At 37.2% G+C, this 26,567-nt stretch overlaps 1 protein-coding gene across 1 annotated transcript; it reads left to right on the top strand.

Annotated features, from left to right (window-relative positions):
• Positions 1 to 3,531: 3,531 nt before the first annotated feature.
• mrps27 (mitochondrial ribosomal protein S27) lies at positions 3,532 to 19,699 on the top strand. The gene is made up of 11 exons (XM_007247214.4): positions 3,532 to 3,649; positions 4,045 to 4,122; positions 5,100 to 5,170; positions 5,417 to 5,475; positions 5,606 to 5,720; positions 6,242 to 6,320; positions 6,441 to 6,556; positions 7,491 to 7,593; positions 7,786 to 7,928; positions 8,797 to 8,949; positions 19,278 to 19,699. The coding sequence occupies exons 1-11, from the start codon at positions 3,574 to 3,576 to the stop codon at positions 19,518 to 19,520; spliced, it is 1,236 nt and encodes a 411-aa protein (XP_007247276.3). The 5' UTR covers positions 3,532 to 3,573; the 3' UTR covers positions 19,521 to 19,699.
• Positions 19,700 to 26,567: the final 6,868 nt, after the last annotated feature.

Genomic DNA, 26,567 nt, shown 5'->3' with positions numbered 1-26,567 from the left:
GTCAGTGTACATCGTCATCAGAACCCTACAGACCCTTTTGTCTTCCCCCTGACTCACTGTATTTCCTGTACTGATGCAGCTACAGTTTTTCACTGGGACAAATACAGCACTTCTTTTGTCTGCTGAGACAGAAACGTGTGCTGTGATTTCCCATCAAACACAACAGAAAGTAAAATACATTAAAAAAAATACCAAAACTGTTTTCTCATTTCTCATGTTTTCTGTTCTTACTCTTACCCTCTGTCTCTCGCTCTCACCACCCTCTCTTTCTCTCTCTCTCTGTCTCTCGCCCTCATTACCCTCTCTCTGTCACCCTCACCACCCTCTCTCTTTCACCACTCCTGTCTCTCACTCTCTCTCTCTCACTTTTTCTCTCTCTCTCTCCCTTGTCACCCTCTCTGTCTTTCTCTTTCTCACTCTCACCTTCATCACCCTCTCTCGCTCTCTTTTTCTCTCTGTTTCTCACCCTCACCATCCTTCCTCTCTCTCTCCCTCACCACCTTCCTCTCTTTCACCCTTACCACCCTCTGTCTCTCGCTCTCACCACCTCCTCTCTCTCTCTCTCTCTCTCTCTCTCTCACCACCCTCTCTCTCTCTCTGCTTCCCTCTTTCTGTCTCTCTCACTTCATCAATTACAGAAAGTACAGCAAGTACATTATATTTACCTTTTTTAACCCGTGAAGAATCTCACTGAGATTTAAAACCTATTTTACAAAATCCTGGTCAAAACAGGCAGCAGCAAATTTTGTTTCCACAAACATAAAACCTAGATTCAGTGATCAATCTCAATACATCCTTTTGGAAGTGCAGACCATAAGCCACAGAACGCTTTTAACATATTTTACACATAAATTACACTTATAAGAAGGTAGGAATGTAATTAGTGAGGACAGGTCTGTGTTTTGTACAGAACACAGTGGTGAGTAATTTATGGCTCCATGATAAACAGCATTTAAAAAGCACAAACCATCCAAATGTGCTGTGCATATAAAAGACATCATCCTTATCCAATTAATGGCTAAACAAGACTTAATCAAACCAAGAGACCAAGACATAATCAAACACAAAAATACTCTCTCACTCTTTCCCCACTTTTGTCTTATTCCATCTTTTCGTTTTGTCCTCTTCTGGACCCTTTCTTCTTTTCAGACTCTATTTCTATCTATATTTAGTTTTTTCAATGTTTATTTTCTGACTCTAATACTGACTTTAATTCTGACTTTAATTTCTTTCTATATCTTTTTTCTGAGGCTCTTGTTCTTAATCTTTCTATGCGTCTTCCTGAATCTGTTTAATCCTAATATCTTTTTTTATTCTCTTTATCCCTTCCTGAATGTTTTTTCTAGATGTATATCTCGCTACATAGCTTTTTTCTGTATCTCGTTCTGATTCTCTTCTGTCTCTTTCTCTTTTTCAATTTTTCTGTATGTTTCTCATTAGACTGTTTCTTTTTTCTCTTTCTGTCTGTCTGTATTTTTTTTGTAATTTCTTTCTTTTTCTGGTTCTCTGCATTTCTGACTTTCTCCTTTTCTCTTTCACTCTCTGTTCTCTCTGTTACTTGCTCTCTCTCCTCTCTCTCTCTCTCTCTCTCTCTCTCTCTCTCTCTCTCTATTTGTCTTGCTCTCTGTCTCATCCACTCTGCCAGCCTCTGTCTCTGTTTCTTCTTAACAATCAAAAACATAGAAAATTAAAAATGTTGTGTTGTTAAACAGTAACTTAAACAGGTACTATTCTAAATTGACATGTTTTCAAAATTTGGAATGTGATTATTCAGTTTTATCAGGCTGTTTTCTAGTGTTGATCTGCATTAAAAAAAGGTGTACAGTCGTACAGTTTTCAGATCCTCTGTGTACAGTGAAGACCTGTCCTTTCTATGGTCGGATGTGGTCTTTGAGACTATACTTAGTCAGGTTCTGCCTCTGCTGTGGATCTCTGAGTATCAGGAGATGCTAAATTCAAATTCTCTGTTTAGGGTCTAACAGCACACAGTACTGGAACTGAGTTGAGTGTAATATTCCAGTTATAACTTTTACTTTCTTTGATAATTTAAAAGAGAACAGGTTAATTCAGTCCTCCCCTGACAATATTCTGTATGCATAATATCAACTGAATGTATGTCTCAAATAGTGTAGTTGATTTCTGGTAATAACCCTTAATAATGCCATTGTAATAACACTACTGTAATAACATGGTAATAACATAATTGTAATAACAGATTTTAACAAAGAGACACAGAGCAGAGATAGAGATGTGGGAAGGGTGTTAAAGGAAGCTCATGAGGTCTGGTAAGTGCGCTTACACCGCCCTCTACAGACAAGCTGCAGTGCTAGCCTTACTCTTTTAGACTAAACTAAAATAAACAGCACAGAAAAGATTTTTAACAGCTGACACAACAGATTACCTGAACACAGATCACTGCATTCTTCCTGGGATGGGTACTAACACGTGTTTAATAACTACTAAATAGAGGTGGATTTTCGTCACCTTCCTAAAATAATTGTCTGAGCTATTTTCATGTTGAGTTTTATGAGATTTGTATTTATTTTTAGAATTTAAGTCAGCAAAACAGCTAAGTCCACAAAGCTAACTAGAAAGGCTCTACAATTTGTGGCTGTTAAAATGTTAACTGTTTTTTGTCTTTTCAATCAATATTTTCTAAATTTACGTTTCTGGTTCTACTGCTTGACTGTATAATAAACTATCACCTTAAATCATTGCTAATTAGGTAAAAAATATATACACAAAATGAAATTTGCTTAAAAAAACTAATTCCGAATAAAAATAAGGAATGTCATAAATACATAAATACTTTGAAGCTCATTATTTTTATTTGATCCCATTATTATTATTATTATTATTATTATTATTATTATTATTATTATTATTATTATTATTATTATTATTATTGTTATGTGTTTGCTTTTTGGTGGTATTTTTGTATATTTTACGTTGTTAGGCTCTGAAGAACACCCAAAAATAAATAAATAAATAAAAAGGAAAAAAAACGGCTCTGGAGAATACCAACCAAAACATATTAAAAATTAAAAAACGTCTCTGTTAGATTGTTTTAAGTAAATAAAAAGAGAAAACATAAAATGGCTCTAGAGAATACCCATTTTGAAATAATAATAATAATAATAATAATAATAATAATAATAATAATAATAATAATAATAATAATAATAATAATCATAATAATAATAATAAACGAAAAAATAATAAAAAATAAACCATTAGACCATAATACTCCAAAAAATAAATAAATAAAAAATATATACACATTTTTTATATTTACAAAAATCATAACATAAATAAAAATAGAAAAAATAAACCTGCTCTGAAGAACATCCCCCTAAAATAAAAATAATAAACATAAGTTATTTTTTTAATTAGCCATGACAACTGTTAAATAAGTTGAAGTGATTATTATAGGAATGTGCGGATATGGAGTATATGGAGTATACTGGTGCTGGTACTGGTACTGGTACTGGTGCTCGGGTTGGTGCTGGTGTGGTTTAGCTCAGGCAGGACTGTCTCCCCCCTGCTGGAGGAGGGAGATGGAAGGACCCGATCATGGCGGCCTCCGTACTGCAGCGCTTTCTCCTGCCGGTCAGAACTGCGGGGAAAATCTCCGCTCACAGAGAAACAGGTGGGTTTTGGGGTTCTCCTGTTTATGTAGCGGAAGCTGCTGCACAGCATTACTGTGCTGTGTGAGCGTGTCCGGGTTTATTAGTAAATATAGACAGTAGAGCTGCTCTGTTAGCCAGGGCTGCTCACCTTCCCCATGCTGAGGTTATCAGTTAGCTTAGCTTAGCTAAGCTATCGGTAGCTAACGCTGGGGTTTATTAGCTAATTAACCGTGTCTGTGTCTGAAGTGCCTCCCTACTGCCTGCCAGACTGTTTAGTTTACTGGGAAGCTAAATAGTAGTGAAAACACGACTGAATGCAATGTATACAACAACATGTAGTGTAAATACAGTGTTTGTAGGGATGCCCATCAGACCCATCCCATCTCATGTCATGCCCTGTTTTGTCATGTTGCAGGTAGAAGATGTCTACTTTCAGCAGCATACACAGACACAAAAGTGTGGGAACAAAGACAAACTGAGCCTCAAAGCCTTGGTAAGCACCCTGTTCAAAACTACATATCTTTTATTTATGTGAGTGTTCAGCAGAGGGCAGTGTTGATTATGCTAACACTTGCCTTTGTAACTCGAGCTGCTAGATCTCCTTCTTCTTCTAGAGATCTCCCTTTCCTTTCTGCAGGTGTTCCTCCCCAACTGATCCCCACCTAATAATATACTGATTGAGGTATAGTGTTTGGGTTGGAAGAGAGGGTTGATAACAACTGCCATATTTTTATATATTTTAGTTATTGTGGCTTTAAAAATCCTTGAAGTCTTGTTAAGTAGAATGTCTGGAAATATCTTATGTTTTCTTATTATATAATATAGTTTTCAGCCATCACAAATAAATTATTACACATACAATGTTGTTGTATGTATTTTATATACATATCACATTTTGAACTGAATTACTGAAATAAAGTAACTTATCAATGATATTCTATTTTTTGAGATTCACTAATGTGTATGTATATGTATAGTAATTCAGTTAAAAGTGTGATATAACTCATATATTATATAATGTATTACACAGAGAGTGATCTATTTTATTTTAAGAATTATTTTATTGTTGATGATTATGGCCTACAGTCAATGAAAACCTAAAAATCAGTGTCTCAAAAATTAGAATATTATTTAAGACCAATTGGTACTTTTGGCAGTGGGGGCAGTGTGCCAAGTCCTGCTGAAAAATGAAATCTGCATGTCTAAAAAAAAAAGTTGTCAGCAGAGGGATGCATGAAGTGCTGTAAGATTTTCTGGGAAAACACTGCACTGACATTAGACTTGATATAGTGGACCAACACCAGCAGTGTGGAAACTTCACACTAGACCTCAAGCAGCTTGGGCTGTGTGTCTCTCCACTCTTCCTCCAGACTCTGCTCCCTTCGATAGCAGTGCTGTTGATCTTTAACCAGTACATCCTGTTTTTTTTTGATGAATATAATTTTAATGCAATTTCTCTGTATTTTTTAGGTGAGTTGGCCTCCTTAATGGACAGATCTTATGAGAGAAAGTTTCCAGTCAGTTCTCTCACAATATCTCGGGTAAGGGAGCACTGCTGTTGACTACATATTAAATGATTTGACTTATACGTTAGCAGCTAATTCTGAAAGTTTATAACATAAACCGGACTACGTGCAATAATATTAAAACAAAAATATTAAAACAGATGCTTTATTTTTAGTGTCATTTTATCAAAAATTTCACAGTGCTTTTTTTTCCTCCTCTTTGCGTTGTGTGTGCATACATATAGGCTACATTGCATTGAGTAATAATTCTGCCTCTTTCAGACTGTAGACTGTATATCTTCAAAAGAGGAAATCGATCAAACTGAATACTACCTATACAAGTAAGTGCAGTATGCTTTTAATTGCTTGTAAACTGTAATTTAACATTCAGAAGACTTGTAGATTAAAGGGTGCACAGTAGCCTTACTGTAAAGATTTACCTGAAAACTCCTGCTCCTGTTGTGTTCTTAGGTTTCGCCACAGTCCAAACTGCTGGTATCTCCGAGACTGGACTGTCCACAGCTGGTTCAGACAGTGTCTTAAACATGGAGCCAGAGAAAAAGCCATGCATACACTCAAGAACAAGGTAAGGATTGGTCAGAGATAAATGTTTTAAGAATAGACAATGGCCCTGTTTACACCTGGCCACTTAATTTGTATTGTATTCTGTTAAAATGTTTTAGCCACATGCATTTACACATGATACTCAAATGCATCTCCCCCATTAAAAATTTCAAGTGTTCATTGTACAGCAATTATTACTGGTGTTTTGTTTCTATTGAATGCGTCTTGGAGAGATGGATGCATTTCTTAGATCACCTCCTGGTTTAAAAGATCCAGCAGTGACACTGATGTGTTTAAAAACTCCAGCAGCACTGCTGTAAATATAGCATTTTAAAGTGTTCCTATATGATCAGTGGAGCTGGTCATAATATTCTGATTGGACTGTGAATAATCCTGATACTCGAAGATGCAGAACGTGACCAGGTGTAAACAGGGACAATTATTTAGAGTAATATTAAGTTAACACTACAGTTCATTGCAGATTCATTATAAAAAAAGTTATTCTGGGAAACAAATGAACATTAAATTGATCCCCATATTTAGGTGCAATTTGGGATGTTCCCAGATGAGTTCACCTTCAATCTTCTGATCGACTCTTACCTAAAAGATAAAGACTACAAGGGTAAGTGCTTTAAGATGTTGGGAACAGATGATTTTAGCTCACGTACTGCCTCTGCCTGACAGATGTGGAGCCAATAATGTTCGGTATAATTGACTGTTTGGACTGCTCTTGTCTTCACAGGAGCCTGCTCGGTTGTTGAGGAGGTGATGCTTCAGGAAGCTTTTACCCAGCCCACAACACAGATAGTATCACTATTCGCCCTGAGCAAATACTTGGCAACCAAGCCTGACCTCAGCGTATGTATCTCCAGTATCATCATCTAAAGCTTTGAATATCTGATGGAGGTTTGTTGATTTGAGATGAAAAGCACATGTAATTGTTGCTTGTTTAAAAAAGTGACGCCGAGGACGTTTTATAAGAAGGAATTTTCCACATGTTTTAGAAGTTATGTCACATGGTCAGTTCCAAATATCTGTGTAGCATAAAATGTCATTCAGCCTTGCTTAGAGTGGGTACCTCTCAGGAAAGTCACATTAAAAGCCCCCACATTTGACATGGGCTTATTTTTCTTGTCAGATTTAATGTTTGTGAGATGTTGAATAAGATTAACTGGTGTAATTTATTGTTACATAACCATTTTCCAGACTTCCAAGATTTATTATTATTATTATTATTTTTTTTTTTTTTTTTTAGAAATAAGCAGATTACTTTTACTGCTGTGTCTTTTGATGTTCATTATATGGTATTATATTATATTATATTATATGGTTCATTATATCTAGATATTTGACCATATACTGTATATAGACACCTTCTCATTTATTGTTTTATCCAAATATCAATCTTATTAAAATGAGTTTTCACAAATTTAAAATATGTCCATAACCATACACCAATATTTAAACAGCAGTACAATATTTAATCAGCAGTCCGTATTGAAATATTTGAATGAACCAGTAATCCTGTTTTAGACATTCCTTACCACTTCAGTGTGATTAGATGTGGTGAACTGCATTAAACTGAATTTTGTCGTGTGTGGACAAGTTCATTCGGAATAGTCAGTTTTTACAGATTCTGACTTTAGCTGTGTTAATAAACCTAAATGAGCATAAAATATAATAATCTGAGATATGGGTTCTCTAAAACTCTCTTTCTCTGCTGATGTGTGGTGTAAATTGTTACACAGAAAAAGTTATTTTCAGAGATCCTGAAATATTGTTTTGTTTTCAGTGGCAGGAAGAGAGGAACGTGGGAGCAGCTCTTATGCTGGCTGGACTGGAGCAGGAGAACTCTGTTGGCATTAGTGCTCAGTTACTGGGCCATGCACTTATTGGTGTGTATAAACTATGACTGTAAAAATAATACAACATAAATATTTTATTTAAAAAAATCTAACTTGTAGCACTCATTTATGTATACATATTTTCAAATTCATGTATTTAAAAATAAAAAAAATGTGACTGTATATTTTCAGTTGTGTAATTTTAACCCTATATTAAAACCTATATTGTAACACTTTTCTTAGGTAAGGTGGAGATGGCCAGAGGAATACATGTTGTGTTTCACCAGATGCCCTTGATCTGGACTCCAGGCTACCTTGGCCGATCGCTGGCTGTTATGGAGAGAGTGTGCACTGATACTGGGGATTTTAAATTGTCTACAGAAGTGGTGAGTATAAGAAAACACACAACTGCTCAGGTGGTGTTTTTGAGCAAGACCATACAGTGACCGTTTGAGTCATGTCATCAGTTGTGAACTCTTGTTGTAAAGAACTGTACTTTGATTTAGAAGATCTGATGCAGTCTACAAGAAAAACAAAAAATGCTTGTATTTTTTCGCACTTATCAATTATCGTCTATTTTCTGGTCTATTTTCATACATAATGTGCACCCGAATATAAGGCGCATTATGCAACACTAGTCAGGACAGGGGTGTCGCCATGTTTTCTTCCTAATTCAGCAGGTTTTGTCGCTGCGTGGTGGTGTTGGGGGTAACTAGGTTAGGTAAAGCTAGGCTAATAATAATAATAAAAAAACTTTTGAAGTTAAAAGAGCGAGCGTGGATGGTAATCATCACACGATTCTCTCCTGAAAACTGTTTATTTGGGTGAGTAAAGCACTTCTGTTTATTTACAGTAAGCTTAGATTTTCAAATATCCTTTAAGGCTGGGTGAAGCAGCTTTAGCATTAGCAGCTTAACGCTAGCCATGGTTAGCGCTAGTAAATGCTGCCTGAGGTACACTAAAGGGAAGCCTGAGTGCTTCGGTAAGCCAGGACGATATTACCTAGCAGTTTGTCCCACAAAGCTTGTTTTAACACATTAAACAGTCAGTCTACAGTCCGATATATAACACTGTACTTCAGCAGAGTGGCTTTACTGCTCCTTACAACCTGACTGGTAAAGTTCATACATAAGGTGCTCCGGATTATAAGACACACTGACGATTTTTGGACAATTGAAAGGATTTTAAGTGAGTCTTATAGTCTGAAAAATATATATATTTGGTCACCTCTGATTGTGTATTCTGTGTTGTCAGCTTGATTACTTGCAAACCATACTACAGGAGCTCTCTTCCACTCCTTCTGAAACAGCGGAGGAGAACACTGCCGAAAACCAGGCTGATGACAGCATAGATGAGGAGGATGAGCTTGAAAGAGCTAAATTACCACAGTACACAGCTAAGTTTAAGGTTAGTCATGATGGTGTTTCCTAAGACATTCCTTACCAGCACACAACAAAATGTCAAAAGTAGGGAGCAAGAAGTGTTTTTTTTTTTTGGAGATACTATACTATACTATACTAAACTATACTATACTATATAATGCAGAAATGGCTAATATCTGCAGATCTTTAAAGTACACTGACATGCCAAATGTTAGGGAAAGCAACAAGTATTGTGTCCCATGACTTTTGTCATATCCCATGGAAGCTAAAGTACACTGCCCTGACCTATGGGATATGGGTTTGGGTCTCCTGTATTAAATGTGTATATTTTATAGCTTATAGCATACTTATAGCCAGATGTCGCTGGTCATGATCAGTACCATGCACTGCACTGTCCACTGTGAGTGGTAATGCTCTCTGTGTCTTATTCTCAGTACACATGTAACTCCGTAGATTGAGGAAAGATAAACCTCTTGCATAGAGTAACACCTCTCTACTTATATAAATGTGGGTGTTCCCAAGCCATTCAGGTAACACTTGGTGATCAATGCTATCCCATGACTTTTGGAATGTCAGAAAAATGCTATATTACGTGTAGTATGTCTAAGAGTGATATATACGTTTTTACCAGTTTTCTTACTCAGTAGCTAGCATACTAAGCCACCTAACAGCTTTTTTTAAACTTCCACTAATACAATGCCAAGATGGACATGATTGCTAACTGCTAATTCTGTTACATCAGCTAACAGACCCTCCACACTGGCTAGCATCACACTGAACACTGTTAGAAGGCCACCCACACAGAGAGTGAGGGCAATTATGCTCTCTAGTACATCTGGGCACAGATAGCTGTGCCATTCCTGGGGACCTGTCTGATAAATCAGCAGTGTTTGGGCCAGTGTTTAGACAGTTGTACCACTCGAGAGCTCCATATAGGGAGAAAAAAAATTACATAAATCTATATATATATATATATATATATATATATATATATATATATATATATATATATATATATATATATATATATATGTAAGGATAAGGGTGTGACACTGTTGGGGTGTGTAGAAATGGGGTAGGGAAAGCTATGGTAATTTAGAGATGGAGTGGCAACATTTGTTTGAGATGATTGTAGTGGAGACCGAATTTGATTCTGGTGCAGCTTTTTATTATGGGTGTAATTAGAGAAGCACTGAAATGAAAATCTTTGGTCAAAACTGAATAAATCACAGAATAAATCAAATAGTCTACAATTGTAGCTGTATTTTTTTAAGAACAAAAAACCTATAAAAAATAATTTTATTGAATACTAAGCATGTTATGCCCCCGCAGGCAAACCAACAAAACAGTAGTGCTACTTTAGCCACACTTTTACCTGAGCAGTGCCATTTTAGACATACATTTCCATCAGCTTTGATATTTTTTTTTGTCATGAATGATCTCAGTAGTGCTATTCAAGTCACATTTAGCTCTCATTTGTATACCAAAATGCTGGCTGCCTTACTCAAAGTTAGCTATTTAAGCTACCTCAGCTAATGTTACTTTTATAGCCCTGCACAGCTTAATAACAGCCAGTTTGTGAAGAGGTGGTAAACTGATACCAAATCTAATAATTAGGGCCCGAGCACCGAAGGCGCAGGCGAAGCCTGCACCGGAGGTGCAAAGCCCTATTGTTTTTGGTCCGTTTATTATTATTAGGGCCCGAGCACCGAAGGCGCAGGCGAAGCCTGCACCGGAGGTGCAAAGCCCTATTGTTTTTGGTCCGTTTATTATTAGGGCCCGAGCACCGAAGGCGCAGGCGAAGCCTGCACCGGAGGTGCAAAGCCCTATTGTTTTTGGTCCGTTTATTATTATTATTATTATTCTGCCTCTTTGCGTCCATTTTTGAGGCATTTCCGATACTCGAAAACTCACGCATTTTGGCACAGACCTCAAGCTCGGCGAAAATTTTAAAGTTCCATAGAGGCTGGACTTTGGCGTTGTTCAGGAGCTCTATAGCGCCCCCAAACGTCGGCAGTGGCCGGGATGAAGTTTGTCCAACGTGCACCAACTTTGGTACGCTCATTGACCTCCTCATAAACAACAAGAATCACTAGGTTTTATTTGACTCCGCCCAACAGGAAGTCGGCCATTTTGACAGGAAGTTGCAAAATAAAAAGTTTCCCGCTGGGTTTCGGAGTGGTTAGGATGTTTGAAAACTCCTAAAATTTTACAGAGCTATTCAGGTTAGGCCATACTTTGACCGTAAGTTGGAATTTCGTAAATTCGTCTTTCATCAGCTCTCTAGCGCCACCTATTTTATATCATATTTATGAAAAGCTCTCAGCCTCTTGATAATTGGCAAATTCAATAAGTATTTGAAATGATTTAGGAATATTTTGTCGTTTTTCTCATGTGTAGCTAGAGGACTCTACAGCGCCCCCTATTTTGTTTAGGCCATTAAATTAGCTGTAGCTGTCTCAAAATTTCTCCAATATTCTCGATTTTTGGCAACAACATAGAAACTATCATCCCGCACATATTACCCATTGGCTTGTACTAGCTCTGCCCAACAGGAAGTCGGCCATTTTGAAATTTGTGGAATTTTTACACATTTTTCACGAACTCATTCAAACTCCTCCTAGAGTCTTTGTCATATTACCTCTAAATTTGGTGTGGATAGGCTCCAGACATACATGGTGATAAATTGCGAAGGAATAGTCGATAGCTGAAACGATGACGTAATGGCGGACAATTAATTTAATGGAGACGCAACACTAGACCAAAGTGAAACCATGACACGGTCATAAAACAGATGATTGAAAAATCATGAAACTTGGTAAAAACACAAGAGACATCATAAGACACGTTTTTAGTATTGGAATGATTGACTCCGCCCAACAGGAAGTCGGCCATTTTGAAATATGTGCATTTTACACACATTTTTTGCATACTTTGTCGAACTCCTCCTAGGGAATTTGTTGAATACTCTTGATATTTGTCAGCAAAAAACTACTACCATCCGTGATGATAAATTGCGAAGGAATAGTCGATATCTTAAACGAGGACGAAATGGCGGACAGTTGAATTGCTTGAGATGCCCCGTTAAAACAGGAAGTGAATACATTCTGGTGTTAGTAGGTGTTTGAGGAGGTTAAAAAGGTTGAAAACTCTCGAAAATTTACAGGCCTGCTTGAATTAAGCAGTACTGTCATCTGAAATTAAAATTTCTTGTATACGTATTTCATTGGCTCTATAGCGCCACCTAGGTTTCAATGCATATTTGACATTATGGGAATGCTCAAAACCTCTTGAAAATTGACAGATTGCATAAGACCTAAAAACACTTTACAAATATTTTGACAATTTTTTCATGTATAGCTAGCAGACTCTACAGCGCCCCCTAATTCGTTTGTTTAATAAATTAGCTGTGGATGTGTCAAAATTTGTCTAATCTTCTCAAATTTTGGTAGGATCGTAGATAGTATGACCCTGCACATATTTGCAATTGGCTTGTATTAGCTCCGCCCAACAGGAAGTCGGCCATATTGGATTTTGTAATATTTTTACAAATTTTTCACAAACTAATTTAAACTGCTCCTAAAGTCTTTGTCAGATTACCTCTTATTTCGCTGTAAATGAACAACAGACATATTTGATGATAATTGCCAAAGGATTAGTTGATCGGTAAAACGGTGACCCAATGGCGAGCAATTGAGTCACTAGAGACGCAACACTAAACCAAAGTGAAACCATGACATGGTCAGAAAACAGATTATTGAAAATTCATGAAACTTGGCAAAAACACAAAAGACATCATTACACACATTTTCAGCATTGGTAGGACTGACTCCGCCCAACAGGAAGTCGGCCATTTTGAAATATCTGCATTTTACACAAATTTTTTGTGTACATTGTCAAACTTCTCCTAGCAAATTTGATGAATTCTCTTGGTATTTGGTAAAAATAAACAATGAACATATCTGATGATAAATTGTGAAGGAATAGTCGATATCTCAAACGAGGACGAAATGGCAGATGGTTGAATTTTTGAGATCCCACATCAAAACAGGAGGTGAAAACTTAGGTAATGCCAGGTGTTTTGAGTAGGTTATAACGGAGAAAAACTCACAAAATTTGACCAGCCTGCTTATCTAAGGCTGTTGTTTGATGTAGAATTAGAATTTCAAATACATGTATTTTAACAGCGCCATAGCGCCACCTGTATTTTAAATGGATATTTCACATGTTTAACAGGATAGAAAACTCTTGAAAATTGGCACACTCAATAAGACCTCAAAATTACTTTTACCGGTTTCTCGGTTTGGCCCGGTACGATTTGCGCTGTTGTGCGAGGGCCCTACGTCCCCCTGTGACAGGGGGACAACTCGTTATTATTATTATTCTGCCTCTTTGCGTCCATTTTTGAGGCATTTCCGATACTCGAAAACTCACGCATTTTGGCACAGACCTCAAGCTCGGCGAAAATTTTAAAGTTCCATAGAGGCTGGACTTTGGCGTTGTTCAGGAGCTCTATAGCGCCCCCAAACGTCGGCAGTGGCCGGGATGAAGTTTGTCCAACGTGCACCAACTTTGGTACGCTCATTGACCTCCTCATAAACAACAAGAATCACTAGGTTTTATTTGACTCCGCCCAACAGGAAGTCGGCCATTTTGACAGGAAGTTGCAAAATAAAAAGATTCCCGCTGGGTTTCGGAGGGGTTAGGATGTTTGAAAACTCCTAAAATTTTACAGAGCTATTCGGGTTAGGCCATACTTTGACCGTAAGTTGGAATTTCGTAAATTCGTCTTTCATCAGCTCTCTAGCGCCACCTATTTTATATCATATTTATGAAAAGCTCTCAGCCTCTTGATGATTGGCAGATTCAATAAGTATTTGAAATGATTTAGGAATATTTTGTCGTTTTTCTCATGTGTAGCTAGAGAACTCTACAGCGCCCCCTATTTTGTTTAGGCCATTAAATTAGCTGTAGCTGTCTCAAAATTTCTCCAATATTCTCGATTTTTGGCAACAACATAGAAACTATCATCCCGCACATATTACCCATTGGCTTGTACTAGCTCTGCCCAACAGGAAGTCGGCCATTTTGAAATTTGTGGAATTTTTACACATTTTTCACGAACTCATTCAAACTCCTCCTAGAGTCTTTGTCATATTACCTCTAAATTTGGTGTGGATAGGCTCCAGACATACATGGTGATAAATTGCGAAGGAATAGTCGATAGCTGAAACGATGACGTAATGGCGGACAATTAATTTAATGGAGACGCAACACTAGACCAAAGTGAAACCATGACACAGTCATAAAACAGATGATTGAAAAATCATGAAACTTGGTAAAAACACAAGAGACATCATAAGACACGTTTTTAGTATTGGAATGATTGACTCCGCCCAACAGGAAGTCGGCCATTTTGAAATATGTGCATTTTACAAACATTTTTTGCATACTTTGTCGAACTCCTCCTAGGGAATTTGTTGAATACTCTTGATATTTGTCAGCAAAAAACTACTACCATCCGTGATGATAAATTGCGAAGGAATAGTCGATATCTTAAACGAGGACGAAATGGCGGACAGTTGAACTGCTTGAGATGCCCCATTAAAACAGGAAGTGAATACATTCTGGTGTTAGTACGTGTTTGAGGAGGTTAAAAAGGTTGAAAACTCGCGAAAATTTACAGGCCTGCTTGAATTAAGCAGTACTGTCATCTGAAATTAAAATTTCTTGTATACGTATTTCATTGGCTCTATAGCGCCACCTAGGTTTCAATGCATATTTAACATTATGGGAATGCTCAAAACCTCTTGAAAATTGACAGATTGCATAAGACCTAAAAACACTTTACAAATATTTTGACAATTTTTTCATGTATAGCTAGCAGACTCTACAGCGCCCCTAATTCATTTGTTTAATAAATTAGCTGTGGATGTGTCAAAATTTGTCTAATCTTCTCAAATTTTGGTAGGATCGTAGATAGTATGACCCTGCACATATTTGCAATTGGCTTGTATTAGCTCCGCCCAACAGGAAGTCGGCCATATTGGATTTTGTAATATTTTTACAAATTTTTCACAAACTAATTTAAACTGCTCCTAAAGTCTTTGTCAGATTACCTCTTATTTCGCTGTAAATGAACAACAGACATATTTGATGATAATTGCCAAAGGATTAGTTGATCGGTAAAACGGTGACCCAATGGCGAGCAATTGAGTCACTAGAGACGCAACACTAAACCAAAGTGAAACCATGACATGGTCAGAAAACAGATTATTGAAAATTCATGAAACTTGGCAAAAACACAAAAGACATCATTACACACATTTTCAGCATTGGTAGGACTGACTCCGCCCAACAGGAAGTCGGCCATTTTGAAATATCTGCATTTTACACACATTTTTTGTGTACATTGTCAAACTTCTCCTAGCAAATTTGATGAATTCTCTTGGTATTTGGTAAAAATAAACAATGAACATATCTGATGATAAATTGTGAAGGAATAGTCGATATCTCAAACGAGGACGAAATGGCAGATGGTTGAATTTTTGAGATCCCACATCAAAACAGGAGGTGAAAACTTAGGTAATGCCAGGTGTTTTGAGGAGGTTATAACGGAGAAAAACTCACAAAATTTGACCAGCCTGCTTATCTAAGGCTGTTGTTTGATGTAGAATTAGAATTTCAAATACATGTATTTTAACAGCGCTATAGAGCCACCGTTATTTTAAATGGATATTTCACGTTTAACAGGATAGAAAACTCTTGAAAATTGGCACACTCAATAAGACCTCAAAATTACTTTTACCAGTTTCTCGGTTTGGCCCGGTACGATTTGCGCTGTTGTGCGAGGGCCCTACGTCCCCCTGTGACAGGGGGACAACTCGTTATTATTATTCTGCCTCTTTGCATCCATTTTTGAGGCATTTCCGATACTCGAAAACTCACACATTTTGGCACAGACCTCAAGCTCGGCGAAAATTTTAAAGTTCCATAGAGGCTGGACTTTGGCGTGGTTCAGGAGCTCTATAGCGCCCCCAAACGTCGGCAGTGGCCGGGATGAAGTTTGTCCAACGTGCACCAACTTTGGTACGCTCATTGACCTCCTCATAAACAACAAGAATCATTAGGTTTTATTTGACTCCGCCCAACAGGAAGTCGGCCATTTTGACAGGAAGTTGCAAAATAAAAAGTTTCCCGCTGGGTTTCGGAGGGGTTAGGATGTTTGAAAACTCCTAAAATTTTACAGAGCTATTTGGCTTAGGCCATACTTTGACCGTAAGTTGGAATTTCGTAAATTCGTCTTTCATCAGCTCTCTAGCGCCACCTATTTTATATCATATTTATGAAAAGCTCTCAGCCTCTTGATAATTGGCAGATTCAATAAGTCTTTGAAATGATTTAGGAATATTTTGTCGTTTTTCTCATGTGTAGCTAGAGGACTCTACAGCGCCCCCTATTTTATTTAGGCCATTAAATTAGCTGTAGCTTTCTCAAAATTTCTCCAATATTCTCGATTTTTGGTAGAAACATAGACAATATGATCCCGCACATATTACCAATAGGCATGCATTTGCTCCGCCCAACAGGAAGTCGGCCATATTGGAATTTGTGACATTTTTACACATTTTTCACATACTCATTCGAACTCCTCCTAGAGTCTTTGTCAGATTACCTCAAAATTGGGCATGGATAGGCTCCAGACATAAGTGGAGATAAATTGCGAAGGAATAGTCAATAGCTGAAACGGTGTCGTAATGGCGGGCAATTGATTAACTAGAGACGCAACACTAAACCAAAGTGAAAACATGACACGGTCAGAACACAGATGATTGGAAATTCCTGAAATTTGGCGAAAACACAAGAGACATCATTAGACACGTTTGCCGTATTGGTAGGACTGACTCCACCCAACAGGAAGTCGGCCATTTTGAAATATGTGCATTTTACACACATTTTTTGCATACTTTGTCGAACTCCTCCTAGGGAATTTGTTGAATACTCTTGATATTTGTCAACAATAAACTACTAACACACCTGATGATAAATTGCGAAGGAATAGTCGATATCTTAAACGGGGACGTAATGGCAGACAGTTGAATTGCTTGAGATACCCCATTAAAACAGGAAGTGAATACATTCTTGTGTTGGTAGGTGTTTGAGGAGGTTAAAATGGATGAAAACTCACAAAACTTTACAGGCCTGCTTGTTTTACGTGGTCCTTTGGTCTGAAATTGAAATTTCATATATACGCATTTCATTGGCTCTATAGCGCCACCTAGGTTTCAATTAATATTTGACATTACAGGAATAATCAAAAACGCTTGAAAATTGTCAGATTGCATAGGACCTAAAAACACATTACAAATATTGTGATAATTTTTTCATGTGTAGCTAGCTGACTCTACAGCGCCCCCTAATTTGTTCAGTTAATAAATTAGCTGTGGATGTGTCAAAATTTGTCTAATCTTCTCAAATTTTGGTAGGATCGTAGATAGTGTGACCCTGCACATATTTGCCATTGGGTTGTATTAGCTCCGCCCAACAGGAAGTCGGCCATATTGGAATTTGTAATATTTTTACACATTTTTCACAAACTCATTTAAACTGCTCCTAAAGTCTTTGTCAGATTACCTCTTATTTCGCTGTAAATGAACAACAGACATATTTGATGATAACTGCCAAAGGATTAGTTGATCGGTAAAACGGTGACCCAATGTCGAGCAATTGATTCACTAGAGACGCAACACTAAACCAAAGTGAAACCATGACACGGTCAGAAAACAGATTTTTGAAAATTCATGAAACTTGGCAAAAACACAAAAGACATCATTACACACATTTTAAGCATTGGTAGGACTGACTCCGCCCAACAGGAAGTCGGCCATTTTGAAATATCTGCATTTTACACACATTTTTTGTGTACATTGTCAAACTACTCCTAGCAAATTTGTTGAATTCTCTTGGTATTTGGTAAAAATAAACATTGAACATATCTGATGATAAATTGTGAAGGAATAGTCGATATCTCAAACGAGGACGAAATGGCAGATGGTTGAATTTGTGAGATGCCACATCAAAACAGGAGGTCAAAACCTAGGTAATGCCAGGTGTTTTGAGGAGGTTATAACGGAGAAAAACTCACAAAATTTGACCGGCCTGCTTATCTAAGGCTGTTCTTTGATGTAGAATTAGAATTTCAAATACATGTATTTTAACAGCGCTAAAGCGCCACCTGTATTTTAAATGGATATTTCACGTGTTTAACAGGATAGAAAACTCTTGAAAATTGGCACACTCAATAAGACCTTAAAATTACTTCTACCGGTTTCTCGGTTTGGCCCGGTACGATTTGCGCTGTTGTGCGAGGGCCCTACGTCCCCCTGTGACAGGGGGACAACTCGTTAATATTGAATTCTTTAATAAATTATGTGAGTTAAGCATGCAAAAATGAACTTAAACTTGCCATTTGTTGGCTGTCTGCTGGCACTGCAGCTATACCCCGGGCAGGGGAGTAGAGTGTGGGCCTGCTGCCACTGTTAAAAAATATATTGACATGGGATAAAACACAATGGCAATATGATGTAAAATACAGCTCTAGAAAAATTAAGAGATCACTTCAGTTACTGAATCAGTTTCTCTGATTTTGATATTTATAGATATATGTTTGAGTAAATTTTACATTTTTATTCTATAAACTACGGACAACAATTTTCCTAAATTCCACATAAAAATATTGTCATCTAGAGCATTTATTTGCAGAAAATGAGAAATGTCTGAAATAAAAAAAGTTGCAGAGCTTTTAGACCTCAAGTAATGCAAAAAAAACAAGTTCATATTCATAAAGTTTTAAGAGTTCAGAAATCAGTATTTGGTAGTATAACCCTGGTTTTTAATCACAGTTTTTATGCATCTTGGGATGTTCTCCTCCACCAGTCTTACACACTGCTTTTGGAAAACCTTGTGCCACTGCTGATGCAAAAATTAAGCAGTTCAGTTTGGTTCGATGGCTTGTGATCATCCATCTTCTCAATCTCTTGACTATATTCCAGAGGTTTTCAATTTGGTAAAATCTAAGAAACTCATAATTGTTTTGGGGTCTCTTATTTTTTCCAGAGCTGTATATAAAGTTAATTGTTCTGTCTAAATTATTAAACCTTCTCACTTAATAGGCTTTGCACTGGAAGTGCTTTTTTGCAGCTGAATATTTTCGGTTGCCAGATATTCCATTGCATAGATTTAATGATAAATGACAGTTTTTGTGCTGTAATAATTTTTTAACCAACCAAATTCTCTCCACCTTTTAAGAATCTTGCTATATTTTTCTATCTTCTCTGTCTGGTTGGTGTACAGGAGCTGAGGGAGCAGCTACAGGCTCAGGGCAAGGAGGACTCCAGCAGTCTGGAGGCTCTTACATCCGACCTGGCACAGGAGAAGCTGAGTGCCTTCGAGCAGCTGGACGTAGCCGAGTACCAGAAGCGGGTGCAGGACTGGGAGGCTGAGCGTCGGCAGCTGGTCGAGAGAGAGAAAGAGATGAGAGAGAAAGCTGAACAGGAGCGTCTGGCCAGGCAAGCGGCCAGGCAAGCCGCCCAGTAGCGTGCCAAACGTGGGCACGGCTACAGGCAGCCGAGAGCTATTGTCTTTTTGTGTTTATTGTGTTAGGTCGAGTAAACTGAACTTGAGATTGTGTCTGTGTGTATTTCTTTTTCTCTTTTTTTCCTCGATCGTAAAGTCTGCACTGTATAAATAAACCCCCAAATATTCGTCAACTGTCATATTTTGTCTGAGTCCATTCATGCTGTTTAGGATATGCCAGAGATTCTGTGAGCTCAGAAACCAAGAGTGAGACAAACAAAGAATGAGCTTATATTTAGCTCCTCACCACACTGCATGATGTAAAAAGCTGCATCATATGATTGGTGTTGAAAGTGCTATAATTATAATGGCATAGTGGTTGAGTAGATTACTTCATTGTAGTGTAGGAAGGAGGTGTTATTGCAAAAGGCTTTTGTTTAGTTTTAAAGATTTATTGAACACTGCAAATGTTTATATGAGAGCAGGCATACCAACAAAGCACAATACATTTACCTCAGTAGTGCTATTCTAATAATAATATTTTTGCCACATTTTTACCTGAGCAGTTTGGTCATAGTTTACCTCAACAGTGATATTTTGGTTATATAGTGATATATTGCAGCAAAGCAGGCTAAAATATTGTTTTCTCCACTTTTTTTACTACTATTCTACACTCGGTATGATGTTTTGGTAATGTGCAGTGTTTTTTTTATGCCTGAAGTACTGCAGTGATAGGTCAGTCTGTATCATTGTGAAATGCCAAACAAAAAAAGGTCACACTAATATTTTGTTGGACCGCCTTTAGTTTTGATTGCGGCACGCTTTCGCTGTGGCATTATTTCTGTAAGCTTCTGCAACGTTACAAAGTTTATTTAGAATCCAGTGTTGCATTAATTATGCTTTGTAAATTAAATTACTGTATGTTTACTTTACAGGGTGCAGTGTACAGCTCTGTAAAAAAAAAGAGACCATGATTAGTTTCTTTGATTTTACCAAATTGAAAACCTCTGGAATATAATCAAGCGGAAGATGGATGATCACAAGCCATCAAACCAAGCTGAGATGATTGAATTTTTGCACCAGGAGTGGCATAAAGTTATCCAAAAGCAGTGTGTAAGACTGGTGGAGGAGAACATGCCAAGATGCATGAAAACTGTGATTAAATGTATTTATTTATGAACGTGTTTTCTTTGCATTATTTAATGTCTGAAAGCTCTGCATCTTATTGTTATTTCAGCCATTTCTCATTTTCTGCAAATAAATGCTCTAAATAACAATATTTTTATTTGGAATTTGGGAGAAATGTTGTCCGTAGTTTATAGAATAAAACAACAATGTTCATTGTACTCAAACATATACCTATTAATAGACAAAGCAGAGAAACTGATTCAGAAACTGAAGTGGTCTCTTATTTTTTTTTCCAGAGCTGTATGCTTATGAGTTATTTGTGCAAGGTAATGGCATTTATTATAAAGTGTTATGAATGCTGTATAATACATTATGATTATGAGTTTTAAAGAAAGTTTTACTGATTATGTAACACTTTATCTATGCATTTCTACACAAATACAGCAGCCAGCTGTGCTGTAATTGTTTCCTTTAATGCTGACTGAGATTTCTTCGAAATAGCGAGATCCTATCCATCCTTCTCTGTTTATTTTGCATTCACAAGCGCCCACATGTGTGCATGTAGCCACTCAGCACACAAAACACATTCTCCTGCTGTTCCGTAATTCTGAATGTGGCCACATTTTTGTGGTTCTTGATAAAGGCAAAAAAAAGAATCATTGATTGGTGAGATTGTTTTTAGCGTCTTATCTGAAAGCCCTGAATGTGGTCCTGAAGTGGGATTTTCCATTGTTGGAGCAGGAGGTATTATCAGCCTGTAAAGAATGCCATTATGGAGAAAAATACACAGCTGAACTGAAATGACTTGTTTGTCTGAGTAATGTAATTGGGTCTATAGGCAAGCTGTTGGAAGGTTGTTTGGACCAGTATTTACATGTTTTTATTAAATACACTTATATACTCTAACACACTTAACCCCCATTTACACCAGGTTAATTAATGTGTCTTGAGTATCAGTATTATATCTGGATGCATTTGAGCCACTTGATAGCAGAATAAACACATAAACTCCTCTCAGTAAGAACAAAACACACTCATTCTGAAAACAGAGTGGTCTGGTAGGTTTGTTGAATGTAATATTGTTCTAGATTCTGAAAGTGTCTAACATAAAAAAACATAAACACAAAATTTCAAACAGAAATGTATTAACATTAACCTGTATTAAAATTACTCTTCCACATGCTCTGTTTAATTACACGTTCTCACCATGGACGTCCCCAAATACCCAAATCCAGTAGCAAATGATAAAATGATCAAAATGTATCACCAGATATTAAGGAAACATGCTGAGTTAAAGCACTGGCAGCTCTTGTCAGCAGTGCTTCAGCCAGTATGTTTCTATTTAGACTGTGGAGTGTGTCACATCTGTGTTTGTTTTGGCCTCTGACTCCGCCTGCTCATTCCCCAACACTTACTGCATCTACGAGGTTGCCAGTACTATACACAACAGCGATCAAGAGGTGCTGCAGCATGGAAGCTAGCAAGCGGGCTGGTTCAGCTGTAACCTTAGCTGCTCCACACCCTAAAAAGCCTAGGCTACTCAAATATAGATATTTATGATATCTGCTGAACTAAGCAATATACCACTAGGACCTGTAAAGCAGTAACTCAGGCTCTGGGGTGTGTATTCTTGGAGCAGTAGGATTTTTCAGGTATAACAGGCCTGGCTTAGGCTAACGCAGTTAGTGGTGCTTAAAGCTAGGTTAGCTAACTACAGCAGACAAACTAAGTCTCCCTGAAGCTGCGGGAGTCTCCTGCATTTTGGTAGTGGCTCCCTGTATCAGTATTTAATGTGGGCGTGCAGTGTTTTTCCCCCCTCCCGGACGGGATTTGTTCAGTGAGTGAGAGAAAGCAGATCATGGCGGAGGCAATATTAATAATTATTGTAAAATGATATGAAATGTTTTTGATGTTGTGCAATTTTTTGTGATATTGTAATTGTCAATTTTTGTCAAATTAAGTTTTTTTTCCAACAGAAAAAAGGAAAGCAGAGGCAGGGCCTTCCAAGAAGAAAAAAGATCAAACTAATTTGTTGTTGGGGGTAATCTCCCTGAAATCAACTTTTGCAACTTGGGATGTCTGCTACAGATAAAGTTCACATGAGCTGGTTTATTATGTGCAACCAATAAAAACACTCTAAATGTATTAATTTGCTGATTAACTTACAAAGTTAATCAGCTCGCTGACTCGCTGTTGTTTGCCATGGTAGAAGTTACTAAACTTGTCTTGCACTGGATTGTGTAGATTCAGCCTCCTCAACTTGGCAACCCGAGTGAGCTTCACCTCTGGGGAGGGGTGGGCAGGTCAGACTACTCTCTGTGGTGTTTTGAAATTGGACTGCTTTAGCTATTTCACAAGCTCACTCGCTCTTATTTCCTACTAAATGGATATTTAAGGTGGAAATGCTGAATTTAATATTGATTAAATTAGTAAAGGCAGGAGCATTGTTATGAAATGATCCACTAGATCTAATAAGGGAATGTGCTCACAAAAATGGCTAATCGATCATTCTGTAGAAGTCTGTAAATCAGCAAATTTATGCGTCTTGGAATACAGCCGCATATCAAAGCCAGTTTTTGGGCCTCAGTTGATCCCCACTGCATAGGGCCCTCAGCAAGTTTGCCTCATGTTTACCTGCTGTTTCCAGAGCACTTAAGTGGTGTCATTTAATTGGAATTCAGTCAACATGTTACTGGAAGGGTACTGTATGCTTGAGCTTGCAGTTTGTTGCTTAAGGAATATCACCTTGGCAAAATGAAAACATAAACTGGGATCAAACAATTATATACATTTAGATTAAATTAGCTTTTCTTAGAAATGTTAGACTTACGGCGATAGTATTATAATATTATTTTTCCAGGTCTGTAACCATAGTGTTAGGGCAAACACAGTGTAATTGGGAATGCATTGGAAACTAGTATCATCCCATAGTGTCCTGTGACTTTTGCCATGTCGTATGGAAGCTAAACAACACTGTATCATACCACTATCATTATCCTTATTCAAATTTCAATAATTTATGTGGTCTTCTTGACTCAATTTCAACCTCATGCTTAAGATATCACCTAACAACTTATACATGTGTGCTCCATTCAGCATATCAGTGAGTATGATATTAATAAACCTTTTTTTTTTTTGCAAATTTAGTAGCTCTTTTTTAAAACGAACTATGTCTTTTAAATGTGTATGTTTTTCACCATTACTAATACAATAGCAGACTTTGTTCAAGGTTAGAGAAGATGATTCATATGGAAAATTATGATTAAAGTAACGAAAAAAAAACAGCGGAAGTGGAAGGAGATGACGAGCAATGTTGGCCAATTAGTGGAAAATTGGAAAGCCTTTCCCACTTAATGTGATTTGTTGTGTAATGGTCTATCAAATTTGATGTTCTGCATATGCCACAGGACATGGTTTCATGTAACATCTCACAATATGTGGCCTTTCCCCAGCTGACAGGTTCTAAATGAATCAGGAACATTACGGGCCTTTTCATCCAATAATCAGATCATGATGGCAGTCCAGTGTGAGTTTTAAACTCATTACAATATTTGGTGTCACTCAGATGCTATTTCCAACATGCTAACTTTAGCTTTTTGATGCCTGAAATGATTAATTACGCATAATATTCCAATGTGTAACTTTAGACGTGTAATGCAAGACTATACGATGTTGTCAGGAATATAACAAAAGACCTATATTCTATTGTTAAGGCTTTTTTTTCTTTTGTTGTATTCTGCACGAGGCATTGGGCCATCAATATAAACTCCACAGGGTCTACAGACTCAACAACTGTGCTCATTATAAAAGATGAAATGCTGTCATGTTTTGTTTTTCTACTTCCAGTCTTGCTGATCATAAACACAGTGCAGTGTATTGTCCTGATGGCCAAGAATGTTGAGTCTGCCTGTAAGGACAGGCCATTCTGAAGCTGTTTCCTATTCAGTAGTAACTCCCTAATATATTGTAATACATTCTATCGATTTACCTCAAATGTAGATTTTAAAAAGGGGGTTGTTGATGCCAGTATACTGTAGCTAACGCAACATATGCTTAAACAGTCATAAGGTTGCCTCAAAGTGCATTGAGATGTTGACTAGTCTTTATAGACTTGCTTTAAAATGCTGTATGATTTACCATTTCCCATAAAATACAGGGTTATCATACAGGTAAGAAAACATGAAAAAGTGCCTTACCAGTGTTTAGAAATCCCAACAATTGAAAGAGACAGAGTCTCTTTAAAGCTGTTATTGTCACGCCCTTGCCTTCTTGCCCTGTGTTTCCCCGTTTCCCAGCGTGCTCCCCGGTAGTTTTCCACTCACGTTTACCCTTGTGTCTAATTTGTAGCTCCACCCCCTCGTTACCTGTTTCCCCAGGTGTTCATTGTTGCACGTGTGTTTCCTGTGTATATATAGCCCTAGTGTTTCAGTCTGTGTTTGTCGGTCTTTGCGCCTTCCCCTGTTGTTTGTGATTCCTGTGTTTCTTCTCGTTTATTGCCCTAGTTATCTACTCCGTGTTTATCTCTTGTTTAAATCTTGTTTAATTTTTTTTTTTTCCTTGGTTTATTTTTCCTTGTTCCCCGTTTAGTTTATTCTGTTTTGTTTTTAGCCTCTCTGTTTGCTTATGTTATCTTCTTTATCTCTCGCTTGTTCCTTGCTTGTTTCTTTGTTTATTTGTTTATATATTTAATAAATTCTACCAGCTTTTACGTCCGCCTCCATGTTGCCTTGCCTGCTAATCCATGACAGTTATGAGAATAAGGTTACAGAAAATTATGGAACAATTTCAGAAAACATTCCTCAATTTTAAATTGATAAGACTTTGGTTATCCACCAATTTACAGTACATACTATCATCAAAATATTCAGAGAATCTGCTTATATACTGTAGCTAACACAACATATTTCTAAATAATCACACAGTTGACTCAAGCTGTATTGAGATGTTGACTAATCTGACAGATGAAACAGTAAATATTTTGTTACTTGAAGAAACTATTCCTTTAATCATTAATAGGATAAACCCCATAAGGTTAAAAATTGTTTTGTCCAGTGCATTTTGAATTAGTGATAAACAGGTTCAGATTGAGGCAATTTTTATCTTCAGACTTAATCTAGGTGTTACTGTATATGGTGACTAAAGTTCATGCTGGTTCTGGCATGAGAAAAGTCATTGGAAGGCTTAATGTAAACTGATTATAAAGTGTTACCTCAGTGGAAGTTGTGAGGTATTATCTTGTGAGTGAGTTCGACCACTGTCCAGCTTGCCCATAATACTCAGGGCAAGGTGATGCAAATTATTGTGTTATTATAGTGCTGAGACAGCATTTAACAATCCTCGAGCCACAGTGTCATGTGTGTACCAGGAATACATAATAGAAGACATTACCACCACCAGTGGACAGGACAGTGGAGGTGATAAAGATTGGGACTGGTGGCATTTGGCCAGACAAGCAACTCTGGCAGAAATCAGTCACATCCATCTTCAGTGCAGGAGACACAATCATACACATATCCATCATGTCAGTGCAGTGTTCTTAAATGTCATTGGACACAATATTAGTTCCCGTCCCATGAGCTTTGGCATGTCAAAAGTAATTCCTGCTGTTTTGAATGCTTCTCCAAATCAAAAACAGTCATACTAATGGTTTAAAAATATATGGTCCTAAATGACCTTTTAAATAATTTGAAACAAATGTTCAAGCCTAATGATTCCTGCTGACTGTGTCTGTGTTTGTCTTACTTTTGACTTACTATTGGCCTATGTTCTCTAATGAATTTAAATCTAATAAAACGTTCAAAACATTAGTCTATTTTTTTTTATTTGTTCAAAAACACTATGTACATTTGTGTTGGCACATCTGTGCATGTTTCTTAGTAGACTGAATTCTATTTCACTATACTGAATACATTTACTTTGAAGCTATAAATCTTTTAAAGG

This window comes from Astyanax mexicanus, chromosome 12, assembly GCF_023375975.1.
Source record: "Astyanax mexicanus isolate ESR-SI-001 chromosome 12, AstMex3_surface, whole genome shotgun sequence".
Classification (NCBI taxonomy): Eukaryota; Metazoa; Chordata; class Actinopteri; order Characiformes; family Acestrorhamphidae; genus Astyanax; species Astyanax mexicanus.
Note: the sequence above shows the minus strand (reverse complement) of the source record. Positions and strands in the feature narration are given on the sequence as shown.

Coding starts and splice junctions, on each gene's coding strand:
- mrps27 (XM_007247214.4), top strand. CDS start 3,574: ATGGCGGCCTCCGTACTGCAGCGCTTTCTCCTGCCGGTCAGAACTGCG. Junction 4,123..5,099: donor AACTGAGCCTCAAAGCCTTG/GTAAGCACCCTG, acceptor TGTATTTTTTAG/GTGAGTTGGCCTCCTTAATG. Junction 7,594..7,785: donor ACTGGGCCATGCACTTATTG/GTGTGTATAAAC, acceptor CACTTTTCTTAG/GTAAGGTGGAGATGGCCAGA.